Source organism: Macrosteles quadrilineatus, unplaced genomic scaffold, assembly GCF_028750875.1.
Source record: "Macrosteles quadrilineatus isolate MER2022 unplaced genomic scaffold, UCM_ALF_1.0 Scaffold_9__3_contigs__length_116548681, whole genome shotgun sequence".
In the NCBI taxonomy this organism is placed as follows: Eukaryota; Metazoa; Arthropoda; class Insecta; order Hemiptera; family Cicadellidae; genus Macrosteles; species Macrosteles quadrilineatus.
Genome location: NW_026542602.1, coordinates 28,209,383 through 28,234,039, shown reverse-complemented (window position 1 = coordinate 28,234,039; position 24,657 = coordinate 28,209,383). Strand labels below are relative to the sequence as shown.

Here is a 24,657-nt window from a genome sequence, read left to right as displayed (position 1 = left end):
ATCTCCTCCGTAAAATATAACCCTAGCTCTTCGGTGTGTTGGCGTTGTACAAAATAAAACATAATCCAAACTAAATTAAATTGATAATCACAAACCTAAAGGTCGTACAATAAGTCACGAATCACCATGTAAACGAAACGCCAGAATAAATCTAAGTCAACGTTAAATCCAACATTATGTAAAGTAATTTACAGGTTGAATGTTAGTAGGAGCTTCAAATGAATTACCACAGTTTCACCAGCCATTAATCAATTACCTTACGTAAATATAAGGTAGAACGCCGTATCACCTATCTAGTCCCACGCCGGCTACTTTCAATACGCTACATTTACCCTGCAAACCAACTGCGAAGAAAAACATCGAGCATTCTGACGAAGTTTATTCAAACCGGATGTACTTCTAGTTTTGATTCCTAAATCATTCCCATACCAAACGTTCCATGTTTTAATTTTCTCAAAACTTACCTCTCAATTTATTTTTCAATCTAGATACTAAAATACTAAAATCTCCCACCAACCTAAGGTATAAGCATTATCATTTTTAATTTAGATAACATGTAACATACAGTTCTACTTTAATGCTCTTGCTTTGTTGTGAAACATACTCTAAACTACCACATTAGTCTACTGTTGTGATTAACTCGTAAAGTAATTACAGTATAGACAATATAACTAGAGCACTCATTGCCATCACTTAAATCAGTTATAAAACAAATAAATTAGTACCTATGATAAATTATATATTTTTAAGAGAAATTACAAGCTAAGCAATAGCTGATTTACATAGAGACGAGAGTGATGTAATTTATAGGCCTAAGTGAAAGTAACTGATTAATTTATTTATGCAAACGGCAAAAGCCAATTTACAACAAACATGTTTAACTCTTAACATAGTATATATTTGTAATAAAAAAGAGTTATGTACAAATGAACAATAATAGAGTTTCAAATACAATAACAGTGACAATGACTAGTTTTATACAATACAGAACAAAATTTTAACAACAACAATGACCAATCAGAAACAAGAACAAGACATTGATTGAATTATAAGTTAACAAGAACCATTGTGTTTGTGAAATGAAACAGTAACGTTAATTATGACAAAGCAAGATGAAAATTGAGAATTTACAGCAACAATGATGTGAATCTACATTGGTATGACAGAATTGAGAGATTACATTTGCAAGAATTATAAATACGCAAACACAGAATGCACCCGATACACGAATGTGATTAAGACAGAAAAGCACATGTATGAAAACTCTCACTGAACACTCACAGGGTGCGCTCTACCTCAGCTTAGAAATCTCAACTCGGGCCTCAGTATATAGCTATGTTGCGCCATCAAACAGCGCCGCGAGAAGCGCTTGAACAGTTGCACACGTTAAAGTCCTTTTAAAAGACTCACTTAACTTTTAAAATATTTTTCATCTGAAGATTGTTCCTTGCTCCTTAAATTCAAATTTATGACTCTATTTTTAATTTTCTTCTAAAAATTTATTTGTATGTGTTAAATGCTTTAGAAAAACACTTTTTAGAAGTATTTACCAGTCACTTCCCACTTAAAATTCTACTACTACCAAAAAATATAATAAGTATATATTATATACACTACCTACACATTTAAAACATATTTGCTTTCAAAAATACCACACGTCAAACACCCGAAACGAGACAACAATCTTTCTCTACAATATAACAGCAATTTCTCAACAAGCTGTACTCTGGTACAACGTGAGACAAGTAAAACTTGTCACTCGACGTTATCATAACAAATGAAAATTACGGTGAATCTGCGATATAAATAGCACATTGGTTGAAACTGAGAAAACAACTGTCAATAGACATCAGGGTGAGGTCAGTGCCCTACATCACAAACCGCTGACTGACATTTCATTCTCGATCGAAATTGAAAGTTATTTTTAGACTTCAACGTCCATTTTAGTTGCACGAAACTGTTTCGGGGAAACTTTTGCAATATTGCGAAACAGTTTGAAAGGTCTTCGTTTGAGATTAAACTTTTTGTCATTGTCGAAGAACACTGATAAATATAGTTATTTATTGAGAACCGTAAACACGTTTATTATTAATGTTTATTAAAGGTTTGGATTTAAATTTAATTATTAAAAATCCTTTAACAATCTTTATTTCAAAAATCTTCTTGCTTACTCACTAACTAACTAATTATACTTTTGAACACATGCACAGACTGAAACTGTTGTTGCTTTTGATAATCAAAAATAATAGATTGGAACAATACCTTCTTTTGCATACTTCGATATTCAGGCAAGGTTATTAATTACAGAAGCTATTAGAATACACTTTAATCCCTCTATAGAATAAAGGGCTACTAGTTTGATCCTGATGTCCTAAGGGCAAAACTGCCCACATCTACAAAAACAGTTAAAAAATATTCAAAAATAATGCCACGAATCCGTAAATGGTAACGGTATCGTCATTTTCAACAAAAATCCAAAAAAATTTTAACACGCCAAATGTACTTCAGTGAATGTCACGAATATTTTACTTGACTTAAGGCTAAACACGACCAGTTTCTGTTAGCGACCAAGTTATCTATAAGCAATCAACTTTAAACTAAATCACTTCTTAATCACTAAAACTAAATAATTATTTATTAAATCATTTAAATAATATTATTACTGTATTCACGGTCCAGTCGTGGTGAGTTTTACCACGACTTTTACTACCGTACCGTACCATAACTAACTGACACAGATGATACTACGTTAAAAAAAACTTCTTAATTAGTTGCCAATTCATATGCAAAACCTCACTTCACCATACCAAACTGTTACTTTAATACTTTAATATTTTGTTAGTTTCCAATTGTAACAAAACCTACACTTTTGTCCTCAAGGACACACTTTTGAGGTTACAAAAACGTTCCCATGGCTCATGGTTGTTAGATCCCTTAACGATGTAACAGTAACAACCCCTCTTGGAATCGAACCTTCAGAAAACAAGGCGACAGTTTTAATTCTAAACAAAACCAGGGGTTGGACCGTTCCCTAAACACTCCTTAAAAATTGCAACGGCTTAGACAAACCTAAGTTAAAAAATAAATACATAGAACCAACAAATTAAATTGCAAATTCATATTAAATATTTACATTATTGCCATAAGAAAATATAGCCTCTAGATTAGTTTTATTATTTTGCAACTTTACATTTGGGTCAAATTCTCAAATGAGTGACGAATAACTTTTTTCCTCTTTTCATACCAACCATCTAAAATTCATTATATTTCATCAGCTTTGATAATGCAAAAACACACATTGTACATTTTCTTCATAATTTGTATGTATTAATTTTGTTTTGATTTTACGTCAAAGGACTTGTTACATGGGGACGATCCAAACCATCCAACTGGCATTTACTCCTCTAATACTGCCCTTAAGATATCGTCAATGCCTTACCAAACATATCTGGTTCCCTGGTAAATTCACTAATAATAAAAATATCCATAAATGTATTTTTAAAAGTAACTTAAATAGTAATAGCAATTGTGTGGCAAAGTGTGATAATTACACTTCGGGAGTTGCATAAATCCTTTGTGAATAGAGAAACACAAGATCATTATGCAAATCAGGTGTGGGTGCGACGAAAATAACTTCTTGTGAAGCTCCAGTAGGGGTTGCCACTGTTGCCATGGTTCCACGCGTGGGTACACCCCCCCATACCTGGGTATTTGACCCCTCCCACCACCCCCTAACCTTCAACAACCCCTAAACAAACGTTTTGTTCACTTGATACTCTTGTTTGGGAATCGTGTTCGGCTTTGCTTCGCTGCCACAAATAGTTCCCCCAGAATTGTGTCAACCTTTTAAAACTCCAAATAGAAGTAAATTTATACTTTATTTATAATATAGCTCGCGGTCGTTTGAGAGTTCTGAATTCTCTTTGACGTCTGGTATTTTCTTATAACGATATATTTAAAGGTTTTAAACATGTTTGATATTTATTCGAATGTTTGATATATGAAAAATTACCCGGCTGCAGCAAACCTGCAGACTAAGCGATTTTCCATTTACCGGCTGGATTTGTACTAAATTATTCCCTTGAATTAGTCAGATTTATTTCCTATTATAATAATATAAATTTTAATGGATATTTAGGTTTGCTAATACTGTGAAGGTGTGTTATATTTAATTGTTGATTGCTTAGTATAAAATAAACACCTTTATTGTCATTTGACTTTCAATGCTATGTAGCTATATGAATTTTACTTCTTACTTAAAAATATATTTTTTCGTTGCACTAATTGTTCGGATTGCCACTAGAGATTTACATTTTGTTTAATTTGGCCGTAATTTGGAGTAAGGTAACTTGTTTCAGCTAAACAAAATTTGTTGAATTTGATGTCTTCAATTATATGCTTGTTTCAGGCTGAGGTATTAGGTTGTTAGCCATATTAATTATAGAAATAATCTAAATTATTATTTATTATAATATGCTGTATTTAATGTATTATAAGATATAATATAAAATATAAAATTAATAAAGTAAATAATCAAATTCCCATAGTTCAAAATTAACTTAACCTAATGATTGTGATGATTTGTTTTCTTTACTTGTTATTGTATTTTTTAAAGATAATGATGACAACATGAATATGACCTAAAGTTGGTGAATAAAATGAATTCTTTCTGTTAATAAAAAATATGTTTTAAATAGTAGCTCATTAATTTAGGTTTTATTTAGGTGGGAAAATCCCACAAAAAGATAGTTTACAGATTAACATTAAAATGTTACTGTACCTGTCAAAGTAAGAAGGTTGTCAATATTGTTGTATTGAGCTTATTTGTTATAAAATGCATAGGCCTACATAAATATTTAGTTAGCATGTTCCAGTTAAGGTATACTATTTTTCGTTTGATATAAGAAATTACTGTTGCAGTTGTCTTATATGATAAAAAGCTGTTAATACATTAAATATCATTCTATCCAAAAGGGTAGTAGGCCAAAATCTTGTGAAAAAATGACCGAACTATTAGATTCCTTAATACTCTGGTACAGCACAGCCTGTAAGACCAGTAACTTTAAATCTCCTTTAATTATTGGTCGGAATAAAACAAAATGCATTTAGTGACTTTTGTTTATTTGCCACCTAATACAAATTTCACAAAGTGAGACGTACAAAAATATATACAATTTTATGCTGTACAATATATACACTATACTTACGTCAAGTAATTTGGTACATACTTGTATAAGTTAACACTTAATAAAGTATATCAATACATTTATTACTAGGGTTTTACTAAGATTTAATCTAAATAATGCTACAGTTAACATATAAAGTTTGGTTTCTATAAATTTACACATATCAAAGCCATAACTTATTATTACATGTTCTGTGAAGAACAATAAGGAGGATGGCTTTCTACTATTTTCGAAGTTAAACATTACACAAATGCTTGATTTACAATGTACTGACATTTACTGTAATTTAGACAGACCTACAAATAACAAAAATACTAAAATATGTTTCAATATTATTTTTTTATTATAAAACCTTTATCTACTACTGAAAAGTACACTGAAATAAATTACGTTATTTTTATCTTAAACGAAATAGTCAAAAGTCTCTTGAAAAACGATATACTGTACTCTGCAAAAATCAATACTGAATTTAAAATGAAAATGTGGAGAACATTTAGCATGAATAAAACTTGAATATTTTCAAACGTAAGCAATGTTCCTTCGCAGGATGATAATATTCTTTTACATTTACATTCTTTTACAACAATCAAAAGTAGTAGTATTTTTAAAGTGTATTTTCAAAATTTTCAGATGTGCTGTTTTTACGAAAAAATATAACAGTGAGGATTCTAAAATATTGTTGACATCCATAGAAAATTACAATTTCACTAATTTTACTAGGTGGTGAATAAATTGTACCATTAAAATCTCTCTAAATATAACAGGATGAGGATATAAAGCTAAGCTCTGTACATAAAACCTAATTTTATTACTACTATAACCTCTACAAAATATACACTCTAAAATGTTATATTATTTAAACTATTGATATGGTCCATATAATTTGACTCTATACGTTTATTTTATAAAAAATATTTTATTGACAAATTCTTTAATGACAAATTGATAAATTCTTCACAAGTTTTACTGTCATAAAAAAGAAACTGTGACGACTTAATACTGCAAACCACTTGTAGGAAAATCCATAAGCCAATACTGCCGTACTTTCGTGATACAACATATAAATGGCGTTTTCTTACAGCATTTTACAAAAATGTTTGGCAGTTGGGCATACAAATAGCCTTAACATATGAGTACCAAGTTATTGTAAATATATTGACGAAATTTATGATGGGAAGACAGAAAAATTATTTATAATACTGGTCAGGTACTTTATTGTCACTCAGTTTATAGTTTCAAAAGGTAAAATGTGACATTAAAAGTAAATTATGCCAATGCAATTAAAGAAACGTGATATTGTAACTATATTAACCCACTCTATCTATTGTAAGGATTTCAGAAAACTATTTCCAGGATGAAATTCGTATAATGAACTTTAATAACTCGTCCTCATACTACTCAGAGTTCAATTAAAAGAATACACTTTTCTATCAGTGGGTATAACTGTACAATGTAATGTTTTATGGTAAATATTCTTTGAGACGTGTTTAGCAGATAAGTGTTTTTTAATCATAACGAACTACACAATGATTCTGTTTACATTTATATTACACAACACAACATTCACCTTCTAAAACGAGATGGTTAACAAACCACTTTATGTTGACTACCAAACAGGACACTTGCTATCAGTCTTTTACAAAGACCAAGTAAAACCTCGAAATAAAGTTAATAAAAAACTAATCTTTCGATTCCTCATCAAAACGCATATCGCCATAATGCATTTTTATAACAATTATAAATACAGTCTTGATATCTACATTCTACGGCTACCACCAAGCCAATATTCTTCAGTTTCAGCCAAACCGAAATGTTTTAATATTAGTACTGTATAAAAAATAACATCAACCTCAGATATCTATCATAACAATAACATTTTAAGAAATCGCAATCAAGACGAATACGACAAGTTGAAGTGCAATGTCATGGAAAAAATATTCTTTCATTAATTTTCTTTTGACAGAAAATTCGATTTCACTATTCATTCGACACATATCCTTCAATGACCTATTTTAAATATGCACTATTATGTCTAGGTAATTTGATCTCATATATAATTACTACATGTCATTAGCAAAGTGTTAACAGAGTTTTGTCGCCCTCTTCTGATTTTTACCATAAATAGAACTAGGCGTTTTATTTCCGTATTAACTTTACAGCCAGTTTCAAGATACAAATGCACGTAGTTGAACTAAGACACCGGCAGAGAGCACTAAAGAAAATGATTTATTTCTCTCAAATATGCAAATGTTTTTGCCTAACTAAATATGGATCTGTGTACGTCTACATACGTATCCAAAAGGCTAGTCAAAGGTATAACAGTAATCCTATCTAAAAACTCCTGGTTAACAATGGTATTCCATAAACAGCGTTATTTTATAATTTTCAAAATTGCTTGAACACAAGTATCTAATCCATATATCGCCAAAGATTAAATTAAATTAGTAGTGAGAAAATGGGATTTCTAGCTCACATTTTCAAGCGTCAATTATTTTCACCTTTTATCCTGGAGTTTCAACTTTCTTCTTATCACCAACTCCCACTTCCCGCTCAACCCCAGTCACTCTTTCTCATCCACTCTCCGGACTGTCGGGAGTCGTTGAGTCACAGCTGTTTATCCAGTCCCATACTCGTGACGTCATGAGCTGCTGATCCACCGTCGTCTCCAGACCGTAGCTACTCAGCAGCTTCCGCATCCTGTTCTTGCTCTCGTCCGCCAGAGAGCGCAGGTCATCCCCAGCCTCCAGGTGGAGGTAGAGCTCCGCGGAGTTGCGCCGCTCCAGACGCTCCGGCGGAGCTAGGGCAGACGGCTTGTCTTTGTCCTTGTCCTTATCTATGAGCCAAGAGTCTTTGAGATACTTGCTGACCTGCAAAAGGAAACGTATGTAAGTTCTTAAGCAGCAAATCTGTCAATAAAGGATCTGTAAGTGGTTGTATCAAGATTTAGACGATATATTTTACCAAGCAAATCTATACTTTTAATAGAAATGGCGTCCATATGAATGTATGTATTTTAGGCCAAGTATGAATGGAAATGAGTGGCGCAATCTTATAGTCTTGTTACTGACTAAGGTAAACATATTCCTTAGAAAAGACTGTAATTAATAGCCTATACAGCCAATGGCACCTAACTAGCCACAGTTTCCAGTTGTGACTTGAGTGCGTTGTGTTGTGAAGTTTTTGCCCCAAGTTACTTGTGCACACTTTTTCCCATGATGGCATTTAATGATAATATAGACCCTTAGATTGGCATTTCTATGTATATGGAAACACGACTTAAAAGCTCTTCAAAGGTATCCTCATTTATCCTCAGATAGTTTTTAAAGTCTTGAGGCTCATTGATGGTGATTACATCCAGGAGCGTCGTGTGGCTACACTTTTTTCTCCAACAACCACTGCTTTGACCAACACCACCTATTTTTCTTCTTTTAAAGTTTCAAAAAAAAGAAGAAAAACAGCACAAATAGCTACAGTTGTCTCGAAATCCATCTCAAAACTGATACTTGTGTGGTAACATGCTCAACAGTTTGTGGGAAAAACGAGACATTGTCAAATTGGATGTTGAGTTCGTCGTCAGGTCAGGTCCTGCGGCATGTTCGATAGTGTGTGGGGGCCTAAGGGACCTACAGTTCATAGTGGTATCCAAACCACCTTTTTGCCTTGTAATTTACGAATTGGTCTAATTATAAGGATAGAACTGCGGGTAGTCGTAGTACTCACTAGTGCGGACGTTAATCGACACCAGAGAGTATCGCAAATATCAAACCTTTGTTATTGTATGGGACTAGCATAAAAACCTAAATCAATGAGTAACCATCATGATAAAAAGTGATCAAATAAACAAGGTAGGATTCATTTACGACTATTGAGTACTAGCCCAAGAAAACGTCCACAGTAATTAGAACTGAGTCAAGCTAAAACCCAATTGTTTTACCTCGGTAACTGAACCTCTTTTTTCCGGCTTGGCCTCCCAAATGCGTCTGAACAGCCTCTGCAGGCGAGGGGTGAACCGTTTCAGTTGGTTTGGAACCTGAAAAAAAAACTTTTTATAAGAATATTCTCCTTTTGTATTTGAGGTATATGTATAACTATTAATATGTTGTCAAACTAATTAATAGAAAAATGTCAATACATGCTTAAAAAACTTAAAATATTACCAATATTGTATATAACAGAGCATGCACAGATGAAACACACATTAGTTGTCCACAATACAGCACTAATGAACTAGTTTAATTGGCGTATTTGCGTGATGGAATTGAATTTTGGATACTGATGAAATATATCACTGAATAAGTATGAATATACTTGATATTTAGGCCTACACAAAGCGTTCAACAAAGTAGTGGAGGTTTGCATGATTTGGTGCATTTCTTTCACTACCTAAATATTTTGTTTGAAAATAGGTGGTATACCACTTACTTTGGTTGATCGTCGACGTTGCCACAGACTAAAGGCCCTGTATTCAGGGTCGGTTAAATCTGCACTCTTCCATGGTGGACAACCTGAAAGCCGAATAATAATACATTAAAATTTATACATTCATTTATTTCGAACGGACAGCGCCAATTACAAGAATTATGACTTTTTACAATGGAACATATACTCTTATACAACATCATATACTCCTTAACATTTTCAAAGTACATTATTTAGGCCACGTTATAAGATGCAATGCTACATTGAAGCTCCGATGTGTGTCAATGTCAACAATTGGTATCAATCAATGTCTGAGTGATACTGATACTGTTGACATGGAGAGAATGGCTCGTCCTGCCTTACATTGTATACCTTACACCGAGTAAACTGTGGCACAATCTACAGTGGGTTCAGTCTCCACTTTACCTTGGTACGTGAATGCTACCTAAAAGGGTAATTTTTCAACCTTTAAAACTTCGAGTAAAGATTGAGATATTCTGATTACGTCCAGACAGTGATTCGTTTTCATTTGTGTATAAAAGTATGAAAACAATTTGCATTAATTAAATTTGACCAAAATAGTTCAATGATAGTGATACATTATAATGTAAAGGGGTCGAAAGGGTTTACCTGAAGCCTGAAAGTTTATTAGTTTCTGCCCATTACGATTAACTCGTATTGCCTATACAACACTGCCGTTTTGATAAAACAATTCAATTAATTAATTGACTTTGTTTGATTTTAGAAGTATCTATGATGGGTTGTGTTGGTGCTAGTATTCGGAAGGCTACGTAGTAAAACAATTACCTTATTGTTTTTAGTCGAAGGATTCTTTTAATTAAAGAAATCCTCAACAGATAAAAAAATGTTTTCCTCTTTTTTTAGAGGTTCGCCTAAAACTTAAGGTGGGTTCCAAACAATCGGACCACGGCACTCAAATTACTGGTTGGAGTTAACCCAGAAATACAAATTGAAACCCCACCCTCTTAGGCTTAATCTATCTAATTTTATACCAACCAAAATTCCTTTTTTGTGTAAATATAATCAAATAAGGCCTCAAAGTCTCAACCCACCAGTTTATCCTTACGCTCAACAGCCAATTCGGTATAAGTTCCAGGAATGTAAAAAGAATGTAAGTGTTTTCGGTTTTTGTTTAACGTGTAGTGTCTAATATAATGTAATAGTCTTCACTATCGATTGTTGCTAGAATATAGAACACAATGCGCACTAATCATTCGTTAGCAAAAGCTGCTGGTGTGATTTGTCATATGTTGGTGTCAGCTCAATATTGCTGCTAGAACTTTCTTCTCTCCTTTGATATGCATCTTCGGTGGCTTAGCTGAGACTGAGGATGTGCCTTGAACACAAGGGTGAAAGTTAAACAATTATCTCCAACTGATGACATGGTTGACGCCAAAAACACTATGCATTATTACAATGAGCACTATACTCTGGAGTCTGGACTGACCTGTAAGACAGACGTAGAGGACGATGCCGACCTGCCAGCAGTCAGAGGCTGGTCTGCAGAGGAACCTCTCGTTCTTGACTGCCTCACACACCTCTGGTGGCAGGAACTGATGCCACGTACACTTTACTTTGTTCACCAGCAACCCTGTACGGATAAAGCACATATTGTACAGAAGAAAACCCCACAAACTTCGTGTGTATCCTATTAGCTGGACACCCCTATTAGGTTGAAATTGCAATGAAACTGAATGGTCACCGAAGAGTTTTAAGAGCTCGCCTTAAAATCAGATTGATGGTTTGAACCCATGAGGCGTTGATTCTACCCTGATAACCTTTTTAAATTGGGCTATCTATAATGTCTCATGATAATAATCCCAGTCATTTCAGTGGAGAGATTGACACAAAAACAAGTATTTTAAAAATAAAGTCCAATACAGAACAATTAATATTAACAAAATCAGGCGTATTAGGCTGTGTATTATTAATTTTATAAGAGAAAATACCCCCCGTCGCAGCAAACCTGCAGACTAAGCAAATTTATATTTGCATTGTCTTATGTATTAAACAAAATAGTTTTTTTTTTCAAATTCGTTTGGCTATTTTACCCGACCGATTTTCATTATTAAGGTCTCAAATTGAAGGTTTGCACGCAAAGATTTCACATCAAGCATCAGCCTATATTTATATACTGTATTACTAGACCAAAAACATATATTTGATTTATTTTTGAATTCTTATTTCAATTTAAGATGTATTTCACAGGTTATAATTATATAATCCTATATATTTCGGTATACGAACCTTCAGTGAAATACCGGCTTTCATTTAAGCTATTAGTTATTCAAATCGGACGAGTTCCAAGCAAACGTAAGGTGAAAAACCAACATAAAAATTATTTTTATAAGGTTTTACTATTATTATAAATCAATAGCTCCAGTATTGTTTATGTTTTTGTAAATGTTTTAGACTCAAAATAATCAGTAAATATAGGTTTTAATTTGAGCGATTGGTTTGAATCAGTCAAGTTCAAGATACTGTATTACTCAATCAAAAATCATAAATTTGATTATTTCTCGGATATGATATTTATTTCAACGCTGCGGACAATGCATCTGACGTTTTCATATATCCATTCAGTATTGTCTCCTATTCGAACTCTTCTAAGACTGTTTGCACTTATTTCATCCAAAATTAATTAGTATACAATTGGTCATCTAACTTTACATTCTCAAAATCGACGTAATAGTGTTGATTTTTGCGTGACAACACTGACCACTCGAACCGCGTGTTTTAGTTGGACAGCTGCCACTCACAACAACCACTTGGCAACCGCTGGACAAGCAATTGATTGTTTGTTTAGTGATATTGCATACGATACACATGGATATTGCAAATCCGACTGTAACACTAAAACAACAGAAGAGAGTTCACATAGCTTGAACCCATAAAGCTTTATTGAGCGATATTTTTACTGTCTATTGAGTCGGAAAGATATTTCGAAATTGATCAGATATATTTCAATACTGTCCTGGAAATTGGATTGGATTTGACGTTCAAATTCAATTTGAAATAATATGTTAAAAATCCATTTCGTTTCAACACTGCTGTATTTATAAAATTTGTTGCTTAAGTCGATGATGGATGTGAAAGTATTTCATAGATTTAAGTAACAAAATTGTTCTCTTCCGCATCTCCCCCCTTTGCAAAGCACGCACGGGTAAAGTGGCTAGTTTTTGATAAATCTTTAATATGTGTTTTGACGTATGATTGGTTTCCAAGTGGATTTATAATGTGTGTTTTCTTGCACTAAGCATTGCGCAATGAGTTTAAAACACTCAGTTTTCATTGTCATTTTCAGTCATCATTGTCTACAACAAATTAAATACCTAACCAATACCTACTAATCATCAAGCATAAGAAGACAATCTTTTTAGCCAAAGAGAGAGTGGCATGTAGACAGATTTTAACTTGGTTATATCAGTCTAATCTAACCTAGCAAGAGATTTTCAAAAGAACAAAATGTCGTCCTTCATTTTCTCAGTCTTTTAATTTGTTCCAAAAACGTTCAAGAACGTGCTCAAAGATTAGCGATAGCGGGGAAAAGTGATCACAGTTAACTATAGTGTTCTTACAGTTACATTATTACATTTTTATTGCAACATGTTACTGATTCCTGTACTATATGTCCTATAGTAAAAACTATAGGATATGTGTATAGTAAATTACTATCACAAACGTTTGAAATATTAAATGACAAGGCCGAGTCAACATGGAACTTATTGATTGTGTGATATATAAACCAGCAGATCCAGTGATGATATATTGAGCAGAGCAGCTCAGAGCAATTATAGCAACAAAGGCTCAGGGGATGGTTTGTCCTTAACTTAGTTTTTGTCTAACCTTTTTATACACTCGGCTTCATCGTAAAGCCTTTTGTCAAATATCATAATTTATCATTTCATAATTATCTATATGTATTTTGAAGTATACTCTCAAAGTATCTTGATGTTAAGCTAATAAGGGTAGAGGTATTTTTTTTTTTAATATGCCCGTTTAATTCAAGAGTGATAACAGTATACAGTTGATTCATACAATTAATTAATTAATTAATGAAATGCAGTATTAAACTTGTTTAATATGCACTAAGATTATTTGCATTGAAACATTTATTTATATATTTATACTGACTGTATGATATGTGATAATTGTTTGCCTAGTTATAAGTCAAACAAAAATGAAAGTTTATGCAAAATTCCATCAAAATCGGATCATTTTTGCTCAAGTTATCGTGCTTATGGACACACACACAGATGTATGAATTTGAGCGGATGGTGATTTTATCCTCAAGGGACCTCAAAACGAAAAAGTAAATCGGTTCCCGGTCCAGGTCTTACCATGAGTACTACCATTACCACGGTAATAGTTTATTCCCTCTATGGGAAATTCGCTAATACCCCCGCCACAGCAAAACTAAGCAATTTCCATTAGTCTGCTTGTATTTGTATTTAATATCTATATATTCAAAACTATTGGGTATTCTTTTCCGAGTCGGGTCGGCTCTTATACCCGACCGATTTTCACAATTTTGGTCTTAAATTAAAGGTATGCAAGCACAGATTTGCCTCAACCATCGGCATTCATTTATTTTATCTGACGTATATTCGAGCTATGCACAAAACCAACTTCCCCCTGTATATTTCTTGTGGGAGTTATAAATGGGTTTTCTTATCCAAGTTCGTTTGGCAAACTGGATTCATTTATCATCGATTGATATTAACATGATTTTGCTTGAAACCTCAACAGTAACAGTTGATTTCGATGGGTTTTAACCTAGTTTCCTTAAAAAGCCAAATTAATTTCCTATTCAAATAGCGTTGCCTTCGGTAAACGTTAAACAGTAAAATTATTTCACAAACTACGATCTGACGTTGCCTTAAGATATAGGGGCTTATTAGGGGATGGGCAGGCTCTTTATGAATGGTTGATGGTAAAGTTGTATTTTTAAGTTCATAAAAGCGATTTAATAATAGATTTTTTAATTACAAGTACGTTTGAGTCCAAAACGGCAGAGATTGACACAGCATCCTGGGAGAAATGTCGAGGAGTAAAACGACTGAAAGGAGATAAATCAATTATTTAATGGGGCGTCTATCGTTACTTAAGACTGGGATATCAAAGGATGGTCACAGACTTTAGGTCTAGTTAGATTTGGATAAAACATAGTCTCCATTGATATTATAAAACGAATGCTCATTGGTCAGCTCCCTGCTATGGAGTACAATAAGAAATGAAGGCTATTGAGGTTACTTATTTCCCCGCTATCGACTTTATTAGCTTGATACCCAAAACAGTTTTGATAATCTCTAACTAAGTTCGCTTTTCCCATCCAACTTTTGATCAACTGCTATGCCTGAAATTCCGTAGAGTCTAGTGTCGAATAATTGGTCTTACAGTAAAAAAAAGATAAAAACATAAACAAAAAAAAGATTACCTTCTTTCCTGGTCTCTCCAAAGTCACACAGCTTGATGGTGCTGAGGTCAGCAGCGAAGACCAGTATATTCTCTAGTTTGATATCCCTGTGGACCAGCTGCTTGGAATGAAGGAACTCCAGAGCGGAGCACAATTGACGAGCTACCTTCTTGCACGAAGTCTCTGGGACTCCGCCCGCCCGGACCACGCCGCTCAGGTCACCCAGGGGGGCGTACTCCTGGGCGAACACCCAGCAGTTGGCTGCCTTGAACGCCACCGGGTAGGAACACAGGATGTTGGGGTGTGGACTCAGGTGGTAGCTGTAGTGGAACTCGCGGTAGAAGTCTCTGAAACATCAGGTTGACATTGTAAGATTGATGACATGTTACACCTGGAAGAGAATTTGTTTGAGAACGTTGAAAATTATGTAATGTCTCTGACATCTGTACCAGTTGAAAACCATAAATCTTTGCTATTTGAGTATTCATTTTTTTATGTTCGAGCTAGGAATTAGAAATTTTAGAGAAGCTTAATTTGCTTTTAGTAGTAAAATATAATGTACTGCCTTTCTCTACAATACTGTATAACTAATTTTTGTTTTGTTTTGTGGCTACACACAAATTTCTTTGTAACACCCTAATAATATGTTTGGGAAATATTATGTGCAAAGTTTAATGCATGGGTGAAGATAATTGCAGATTGTCCTCGAAATGGTTAGGTCGAAGGAAAAATAAATATGATTAGAACATTTTAACATTACCGGTATGTATAGTTATTTAAGAAGTGAATACTATTAGTACACCCACTCATTATTATTCTATCAATTGTTGATTCACAAAAATCATGCGATCGATCACATCATCGCAATAACTATATGAAAAGTGTTCAAGCACACCTAGCTATTTTTCTAACTAATTCCAACACTGTATCGACTACATTGAGGTTTGTCTCACCATTGACTAAGGTGTATATTCAATGATCTCACGTACTTGAGTGTGGTGAGTTCTTCATGGATCATCTTGAGCACTACACTAGTGCCGGTTTGCTTGTGAGTAGCCAACACAATCTTGGCGAAGCAGCCTTCTCCCAGGTCGCGGTCTACCTCGTAGTCCGTCTCCAGGTCAACCTCCTGCAGAGGACATTCCTGTATGCGGTGGAGGCTGCTCTCCTTAGCCCGGTCCGCCCTCATCCTGCAAACGTAACAAACAACAAACTTAGATAAGTTATTACACACAAACATAAACAAACATAAACTATTATAAGACACTGTAAAAAGTAGGGATTCCGATTTTAAAAAAATACGGTACAACCTACAAACATAATAAAAAGGTTTAGACACTCAGTTTGGAGCTCTACAGAAGAACACCGGGTACATAAAAATGTTGAAATTGTTTTATTCTACGTATTAATAAAAATTGTCTATTTTGGCTGATTTATACAATTATGTATAACTGTCAGAATGTAAAAGAGCGCTGTTTTTTGGTTTCAAACACCATGTCATGGCTAAAATAATTCACACAATGTAAACAAATATAAAAGATATTTATGAAACCTTAACAGCATAGATGTCATGCATTGTGAATTTATTTGAATGTTTTCAGAACTTTTGCTTCATGATAAAAGTTGTTAATAATAATGTGTATTAACTATATACTGTAGTTCTAAATAAACGGCAACCACCAAAAAATTTGAAACGCCGGTTTTGATAATAATTGGAGCCGGTGTTAGTTATTGAAATATTCATAATGCTAAGCCGAATTGTTACGCATATTATTAATAAACTATGCTGAATATACCTGCATCATGGACAGAGTCTTATGCCTAGTTCTGACGTTTCAAGCCATCTTCAGAGAGCAAGTCAAGTACGCTTCTTTCTGTGACGTGGTCATTAGTCATAGTTTATAGTGTTTTACAGTCCGTTAGCTAGGCACTATCTGCCACATGTCCCTGTGAAATCATACTATAAAAAATTGTTTTAAATAATATTGTTTAATAATCAAACGCTGTTTGGTGCACGTTTTTTTGTACATATGAACCGATTATATTGATGATAATGGTTGGATGGAAACTATAAATAGAAGTAGGCTTCACGAAAACATTTCAAGTAAACCCTAACGTTTAACTTGTCGTCAGTAGATTAGTATAGAGCATATTTGATTGATTTGTATGGAGTATGTTTCATTGCAACTTTTTTAATTATTATTTTCCAGTTACCAACGCTTCAAATTATTAATACTGTAACTTCAATCATCCTCAGTCCATGGTCCATAACAAAAAATAACAAAAGTAATTAGATTAATTAAATAAAACAAAAAATAATAATTTGAGGTATAAAGACGAGTTAAAACTTTGTGACGATTGTCTCTGCGATATCAAACTTTTAAACTCATCCTCGCTCACTCTTTCAACCTTAAATTGGTAAAAGTTGTCATGTTTAGAATGATTATCTACGTAATACCAATAGTCATTGAACAATTTAAGCTATCTAGAAACCATAAATAGGATCATAATAAATATAAACAACTAAAACTTTTAAATTGTTGATAATCAGCTTGGGAAAGCTAATTTATTTTCCCTCCACCCAAATTAGAAGTAGGCAAATAGAAAACCAAATTCCTGTAAAGTTTGACAAATTCGATTGTTAATTTTAATATCTTAAGCTATTTTGGTAATTTTTATTCCTTGTTGAGACTTTTGGCACGTTTTGTTTCAGTTTATTAAACGAAAATGTACAAATTCCGACCATTAAGATGTATACAGTTCGTCTGGAAACGGTGCCAAGGGTGCCAAGTTAAACGCTAAGTTAAGCTCTAAACAAACAAGAGGAGCGAAAATAAAAACCGCTCTCTGGTAATTCATTACCAACATCAGGGACTGAGTCACACACGTTGGTGCTGAAGTTATGAATGTGGAGTTTGTTGAAGGTTTTATGTAATTAATAGAGGTAGATGCACTGTCATCTAGCCAAAGCCGTCTGCGTGTGATTCTTGAATACGTATATATTTTGGAGCAGTCTTTTTCGGTTTTAAACTACTAAATCCGTGATTACACCTTATGAAGTTTATTTATTGGAACTTTTTGTTGGTTCATTTATTATATTTACAAACACCTTGTGAATTAAATTTTGTTAAGTAAACAATACTTTTAAGTTGGGTTCCTTTGTTATTGAGGACCTTTTTAAGAGTATTTTAAAGCAAGAATGAATTTTCATCGATGCAATTTTGACCGATTAATTTTATGGAGGTGGTGGATAGAAATCAAATAAAGGTTTACACTTTCTAAGCGGCCTATGCGGTTTGAATTCTCTTAAATTGGTATGGATGTTCTTAAAGGTTTTGAACGGATTATATTCTGTACGTTAAACCTTTTAAAAATACGTTGTCTTATTTTTGATTTTGGGATTTAAAGCACACCAACTACTCTGCCCTTTCAGAGAGTAAAATTTCAATATGTTTTCTTGAATGAACAATTTTTGATTCCAAACTAATCTAAAAATATTTTTCTTGATTCTTCATATCGTGATTTACATGCATATAATAAATCAATGACAATACATATTTAAAACGTGTTAACATATTGGGTGTTTCATATAGTCAATGCTGATAAAAACAATTTTCACAGCTTGTAAAACAAAACCCTAAACTACAATATTGCGTTTAGTACGTAAACCAAGGTGGAGAAAGTATAGAAAGGTCTACAGTTAATATTTTCATTCCATATTTTCGTTGGAGATTATCAAACCTCTCTCTACATTTTGGTTGGTTTTCTTTGAAAATAAAAGTGACGTATTTTTTCAACAATATCGATACCCACTTCTCCCAAAGGTGCATCCACTAGGGCTACCCATTTATTTGAGATTCGCAAAAATAATATAAGGAAAGATATACAAATTTGCGATAGTTTACAATATAGTATTGATAAAAGATTTTAATGTGCAGTTGATCAAGTCATAAATAATATTTTCATAAATAAAAGGTTCATATTTAAGCAATTTTCCCACGCAATGTTTTGAGATAAGCATCATATGGTGATTTTGAATTTCGGCCAATATAATGTTCAATATAAAACATTTGGAAAATGTTTGAAACAGCTACATTACATACGTCTTCCAAACCCTGCTAAACATATCGAACTTGACATTTCACCGTAACATCGCTCAAACAAACCAAGGTTTTCTTAACACACATAGTGACAAATGGTCTAATTATTCACCGGTTATTTTAGTACTGGTAACATTTCAACTGAAAATAGATTGGTATAAAACAATTTATAAGTTATTTAGTAGCAAATGCGAGACAACACTTTTAGTTAACAGAGTTTATATAAGTTGAGAAGCATAACGTCAACAACAGGCGCGTAATGTTCAAGCGAGAGTGGCTAACTTAGTTATAAACTAGAGTTCAACTTTATCAGCTTGCATGCATTTATGTTAACTAAATAAACTATCTAAGAGCTAGAGAATTTCAGACTCAAATTATAAGTCAGAAAAGATGTCGATGACAATAAAACTGTAATTTCAGTGATTCAAATACTAGTTTCATTTATGGTAATCAGGATCTCAATCAATAACTACTGGATGGAGTTTCCCACCTATTTGCTCTGTATCAGTCAATGTCCCGGTGATGAATGACTTGTCAAGATTTGATTAACCACATCCTCAACTCCCGCCAAAAATTAGTTTGCTTTCCCGCCACATTAGTGAGCTGACACTTCATTTAATTACTGTAGGGTTATCAGAAAATCCAGAAGTGGAAGGAGAATTTTGATTTTTGAGCGTAGGCCTACTTAATTGTGTTATTTTTGGCTTTACGGATAGGTTAGAACGTTAAAAATTAAAATTATAGATGTTGATATGCTGATTTAACGCTATAGAACCTAGAATCACGACATCTTGCTACACTCTGTTTTCATAAAGGAGATATTCATTAAGAAAGATTTTTTTCGGAATTCCCTTCGGGATCCTACCTATAGCTACAAGCTGCAAAACATTTGACATGGGGATTTAATTACCGTTAGATCAGTTGATAAACTAATTTTCAATAATTTTGTTTCCAATAATTTGTCAAGTTGAAACAGTGATATTTTAAGTAGGTTTGCAAAATTCATGATACATTTGTGTTTTCCCATTAGTTCTGGGTAGTAGAGAACCAGGTCCAATAAAAAAAAATAATTCAACACTTAGGTTGAATGCTGAAGAGGTTGTTCTTATGAAGGTTGAAAATACGTATTTGAAGTCAATAAATTATTAATATGAATACGATCACATGTGTTTACAATTCAATGGATACGCCAGTAAAATTGCCTCGTCAATCTCCCAATTTGAGATATTTTCATCACGCAACTGAAAACATCTCATAATTTCGTTTCTGACGGCATCTCGGCCGAAACACGCTTGTAAAATCTATGCAGATTTCTCCGTCTTATGACTCACTTAAATTTTACACCCTCTATTTTTCACACTACTATTTTCCACGGACAGCATGAAAACAGGCGACCATAACATAAACCCGACTTGATAACTTAAGTGGTGTTATTGTGTTCAGCTACTTAGCACATTCTGTGTTTTACTGCTGAGCTTTTCGCCAGTTTCCTGTATTAACCAGACTGTAAACTTGTCTAAAGATAGCACTGTTTGGATCGTCCAGTTAGAGACGACCAGTCGTAACAACCTCGCCGTTACACTCTCTCGGCGATTCAACAGATTTACACTTTCCAGATGAGTAAGAATTATTAAGGCTTAAATATAAAGATGGTAACCGAGCCATTGCGAGTGAAATATTAAATGATATCCTTGCTATATTGTTGAGGCTTACGAATATTTTTAACACTTAACTGAAAACAGTTACCAATATTATGATAAAATGTATTATTATTGCAGTAAAACGGTATTGGAAAGTGATATACTTCGTGACTTAGGGTAGATATTCGGCTTATCAACGATTAAAAAAACTTATCTAAACAAAACTCTCAAACAGAAGAAACAGATCCTGACTAAAGCTATTACATTTAAATACTACAAAGGGTGTTAACATCATATCATTAACTGAAACTTCTTTTGGTGAGTTTTTTACCTAATCACGTAAAAATGAGTGTGTAGAGTTGACAGCTATTGTAGTTTAAACACAGCTATTATATATCTAAGATCAATTTAGGCAGGCAGAATACCCTGTTTATTGTATGAAATTTCAAAATAAAATGCGTAATAAACCTTTTGAAGAAGGCTTCTGTTTTATAGAATGTTGCATATAACAAATCTATTGAAGGGTTCATTGTAAGACCTGAACCCGGGACCGATTTACTTGTTCGTTTTAGTTCCCTTATAGGCCTGTAACAATCATCCGATTTTAATAAAATTTGGTATAAGCGTGTATATTCCTATGTGTAGAGAGAGAGGAAACATATATACAGTATATATTTACGAGTTTTTGGTCTCTGGTGACATAAAAACGAAGAAGTAAAGCAGTCCCGGGTCCAGGTCATCATGAGACCTACGGTAATAACTCATTCCCGATATGGGAAAACATTAAAACTGTAAATTTTAAATCCTCATGTTTTTGCTCTGGAGAATAAATAAAACTGTTGTAATTTGATTGTTTGTGGATCCATGTTTTGCCTCCTGGATTGATAAAGAGTACTAATAGTAATAGGTTAAGTACCTTATTTACGTCTTCAATCCAAGTAGTCTTTTATGATGACTATAGTTTCGGGGCCAAAAGATCAAATCTTCTGTCTTGTTAAATTACTGTTAATGCATTGGTCATCGTTGAAGTCCACATACACACACACACACACACACTGACACACGCAAACAAGACAGAAGATTTGACAATGGGGGTGTTGGCCCCGAAACTATAGTCATCATAAAAGACGACTTTGATTGAAGACGTAAATAAGGTATTTGACCTATTATTATTATTAGTAATATTGTTTGTGGATGTATCATTTGAAATTTGGGTTATTTATTTCAACTTCCGAAGTATTCGCTTAGAGTTATATATTATTTTAATATAGACAAAAAAATATGTAATATGTAAATATGTAATATGTTGTATATATGTAATTCAGACATATATTTAAGTAAAGCTCCATTCCCGCTATAGGAAATTCGCTAAGTCTGCATGTTTACTGCTGCAGATTTATTTAAATAGGCTATGTGTTCTGCAAATATTAAGTTTTTTCAAATTTTCAGTTGTTAAAGGCTTTTAAACTAAAAATTTGACGAAACAATTTTTACAGTTTATACTTTTTACTGGATATTTCGCAAGTATCGCAGTGGTAATGGAAATAACACTAACAGGATTTCAGAAAATAAATAAATGCAGCAACATATTAACCTTCTCATTGGGTATGGTAGAATACATTAACAAACACATTAAAATATAAGCTTGTTAAAAAAATACAAACCACGGATATTTAACCATCTAGTCCACAGAGATTTGTCGGATTTGTTTAGTTTTGTGAAGAAATTTTCTGCAATAATAACAAGGAATAAATAATTTTGAAATTCCAAACCAGCTGTAGTTAAATTTGACGTGTAGTTCACATTTAAAACTTTGGTGCTAGGGACGTATTAATACGTTCATTATAAAACGTATCAAGAAAGTGCTAAAAATATAAAATTAGTTTAACGTTTCACTGCAATTCAAACTACTAGTCTACTAAATGGTGATAATTATTCCTAACATAATTACACATTAAATACAAAAATAAATGTGTAGGTCTAGTAGGTGATATAATATTGTTCTAACTAAATTGTTATTGATATATCTATTATGTCATTATTCTTCTATAAAATACAAACAAACCAGTATAATTGTTGCAATTAATTGTTCCATTATTAATTATTTTTGTAAAATCTCCATGAAGAATCTTTTTACTAAATTTAACAATAGTAACCTAAACACTGAGCTGAAAATTTTAACATTAATCCTTATTTCCTTATAAATAATACGCGAAGGTGATTTCTACGAAACACTACTCATCCGTTAATAATGGATGGATATTTACAAATGATGTTTCAAAATTAAGTATTCTTTGTGTAGGCACCCCATTTCACCAATTCCTGTAAAAAAAAGTCCTCGGGCTTTGCCCTACAGGCTATCAAATACCAATGACGAAGAAAATGTACCAACCCAGCTGTTTAATATAAATCTTACTTCATGGAATTTGTCAAGTGTCAAGATAGTTCGCGTCATGTGTAAATGTTGTTAGTTGAATATAAACAAACAACACATGGTTTAATATAAAGCAAGTATTGGGTTGAGAATTCAATTATATATTCTGTAGATTTTTAAAAACCGAATTATTCTCTCCTGTATTGTCATTCCGTTGCGAAGCACGGGCAGAGCAACTAGTTGTTTAAAATAGTGATGACATCAAATGTTTTTGTTACAATTAATAATGTTATCTCAATTTAGTATAATTTTAACACTGGACATAAACTGAAAGACGAAACGTAGTCTATTAACCTACAAATAAAAGAAAAAAAAACTGCTTTGTTAAACTACACTACTTGTTCCTTATTTTTTACACTCCTTTCCACTATTTTTAAACCCTACGAAAATCTACCATTTTCTCATACGAAATAAACACAAAGTCCATTTTATAAGTTCGTAAATCTTCTTTTGTTCTTAAATAGCTTTGATGTCAATAACAAAAATACAAATAAGAATATAAAAAACGTTCATCATTGCAATAGGTACATGAATTTGATACTATTGTTATTGTTTTGAAAATTAATTTGGATATCTATATAATTTCAAGTATTCCAAGTAAGAGTTCCTGGTACGCATTGTTATGTTTTATCCTGCTCAAAAAATTGTAGTTGTAGTCAGGTTACAAAATAAAATGTTTATACAAATGTTAATTGGAGGTCGTTAACAAAACAACTTAATTTACTCAATAACTGAAATACAGTATATTATCAACGAAATGTTAACTAAAGTTACATAATGATATTGTTGTAAACGATTTCAGTTAATTAATTATTGTAAATCAATTTTTTTTTATAGAATTAGGATTCGGTAAATAAGATCATTTCATAGCCTTAAATGATCTGCAATACTTTATTATTATTGTGCTGGATAGTGGCATCATAATGTTTATAGAACACAAATGATGTCTACCTGGTGGGACGCTAGTGGAGTAGGACGTCTCGACGCCACTGATCACTGTCCGACGCCGCTCACTGACTGACACCACCACTGCTAGCACAGCGCCGCGGCGCGCCGTCGGGGGGCGGGCGATGCCACCCAACACCTGCTGATAGATAGTGATCAGGCTACATGTTAAGATAAAAAAAAAAAAATTAAATTAAAATTTAGGTAACAGGTAAACTCAATTAAGAATCGGCATCCAGTAAAATATAATAAAAAATATATATAATATTTATATAAACATAAGAAAATAATAGTTAGGCCTATTTGTGTAACTAGTGGGCGAAGTGGCAGATTGCTGCATACAAGAGACTCGTGTGGAGAGTTTATCGAGTGCAGAAAAGGCAATTTGCGATCGTGTTACACATTATATTTTTCCTACAGTTACTATAAACCATTTAACTAAATAGTCTTTAAAACACTATACAACATGTTTTTAGGTTAGGTTAAATCCAAACAT

General features: G+C 33.1%; 1 protein-coding gene across 1 annotated transcript; it reads right to left on the bottom strand.

Annotated features, from left to right (window-relative positions):
- Window positions 1-5,118: 5,118 nt before the first annotated feature.
- On the bottom strand, window positions 5,119-24,230 carry LOC129002903 (serine/threonine-protein kinase meng-po-like). Its single transcript, XM_054431020.1, has 7 exons — window positions 24,168-24,230; window positions 16,032-16,232; window positions 15,064-15,389; window positions 11,074-11,217; window positions 9,609-9,691; window positions 9,121-9,216; window positions 5,119-8,053 (listed from the first exon to the last, which is right to left on the bottom strand). Exons 2-7 carry the CDS (start codon window positions 16,229-16,231, stop codon window positions 7,757-7,759), a joined length of 1,146 nt encoding a protein of 381 aa, XP_054286995.1. The 5' UTR covers window position 16,232; window positions 24,168-24,230; the 3' UTR covers window positions 5,119-7,756.
- Between the last annotated feature and the right edge of the window lie 427 nt (window positions 24,231-24,657).

Coding starts and splice junctions, on each gene's coding strand:
- LOC129002903 (XM_054431020.1), bottom strand. CDS start 16,231: ATGAGGGCGGACCGGGCTAAGGAGAGCAGCCTCCACCGCATACAGGAA. Junction 15,390..16,031: donor GAAGAACTCACCACACTCAA/GTACGTGAGATC, acceptor CTGATGTTTCAG/AGACTTCTACCGCGAGTTCC. Junction 9,217..9,608: donor AACGTCGACGATCAACCAAA/GTAAGTGGTATA, acceptor TTTTTTTTTCAG/GTTCCAAACCAACTGAAACG.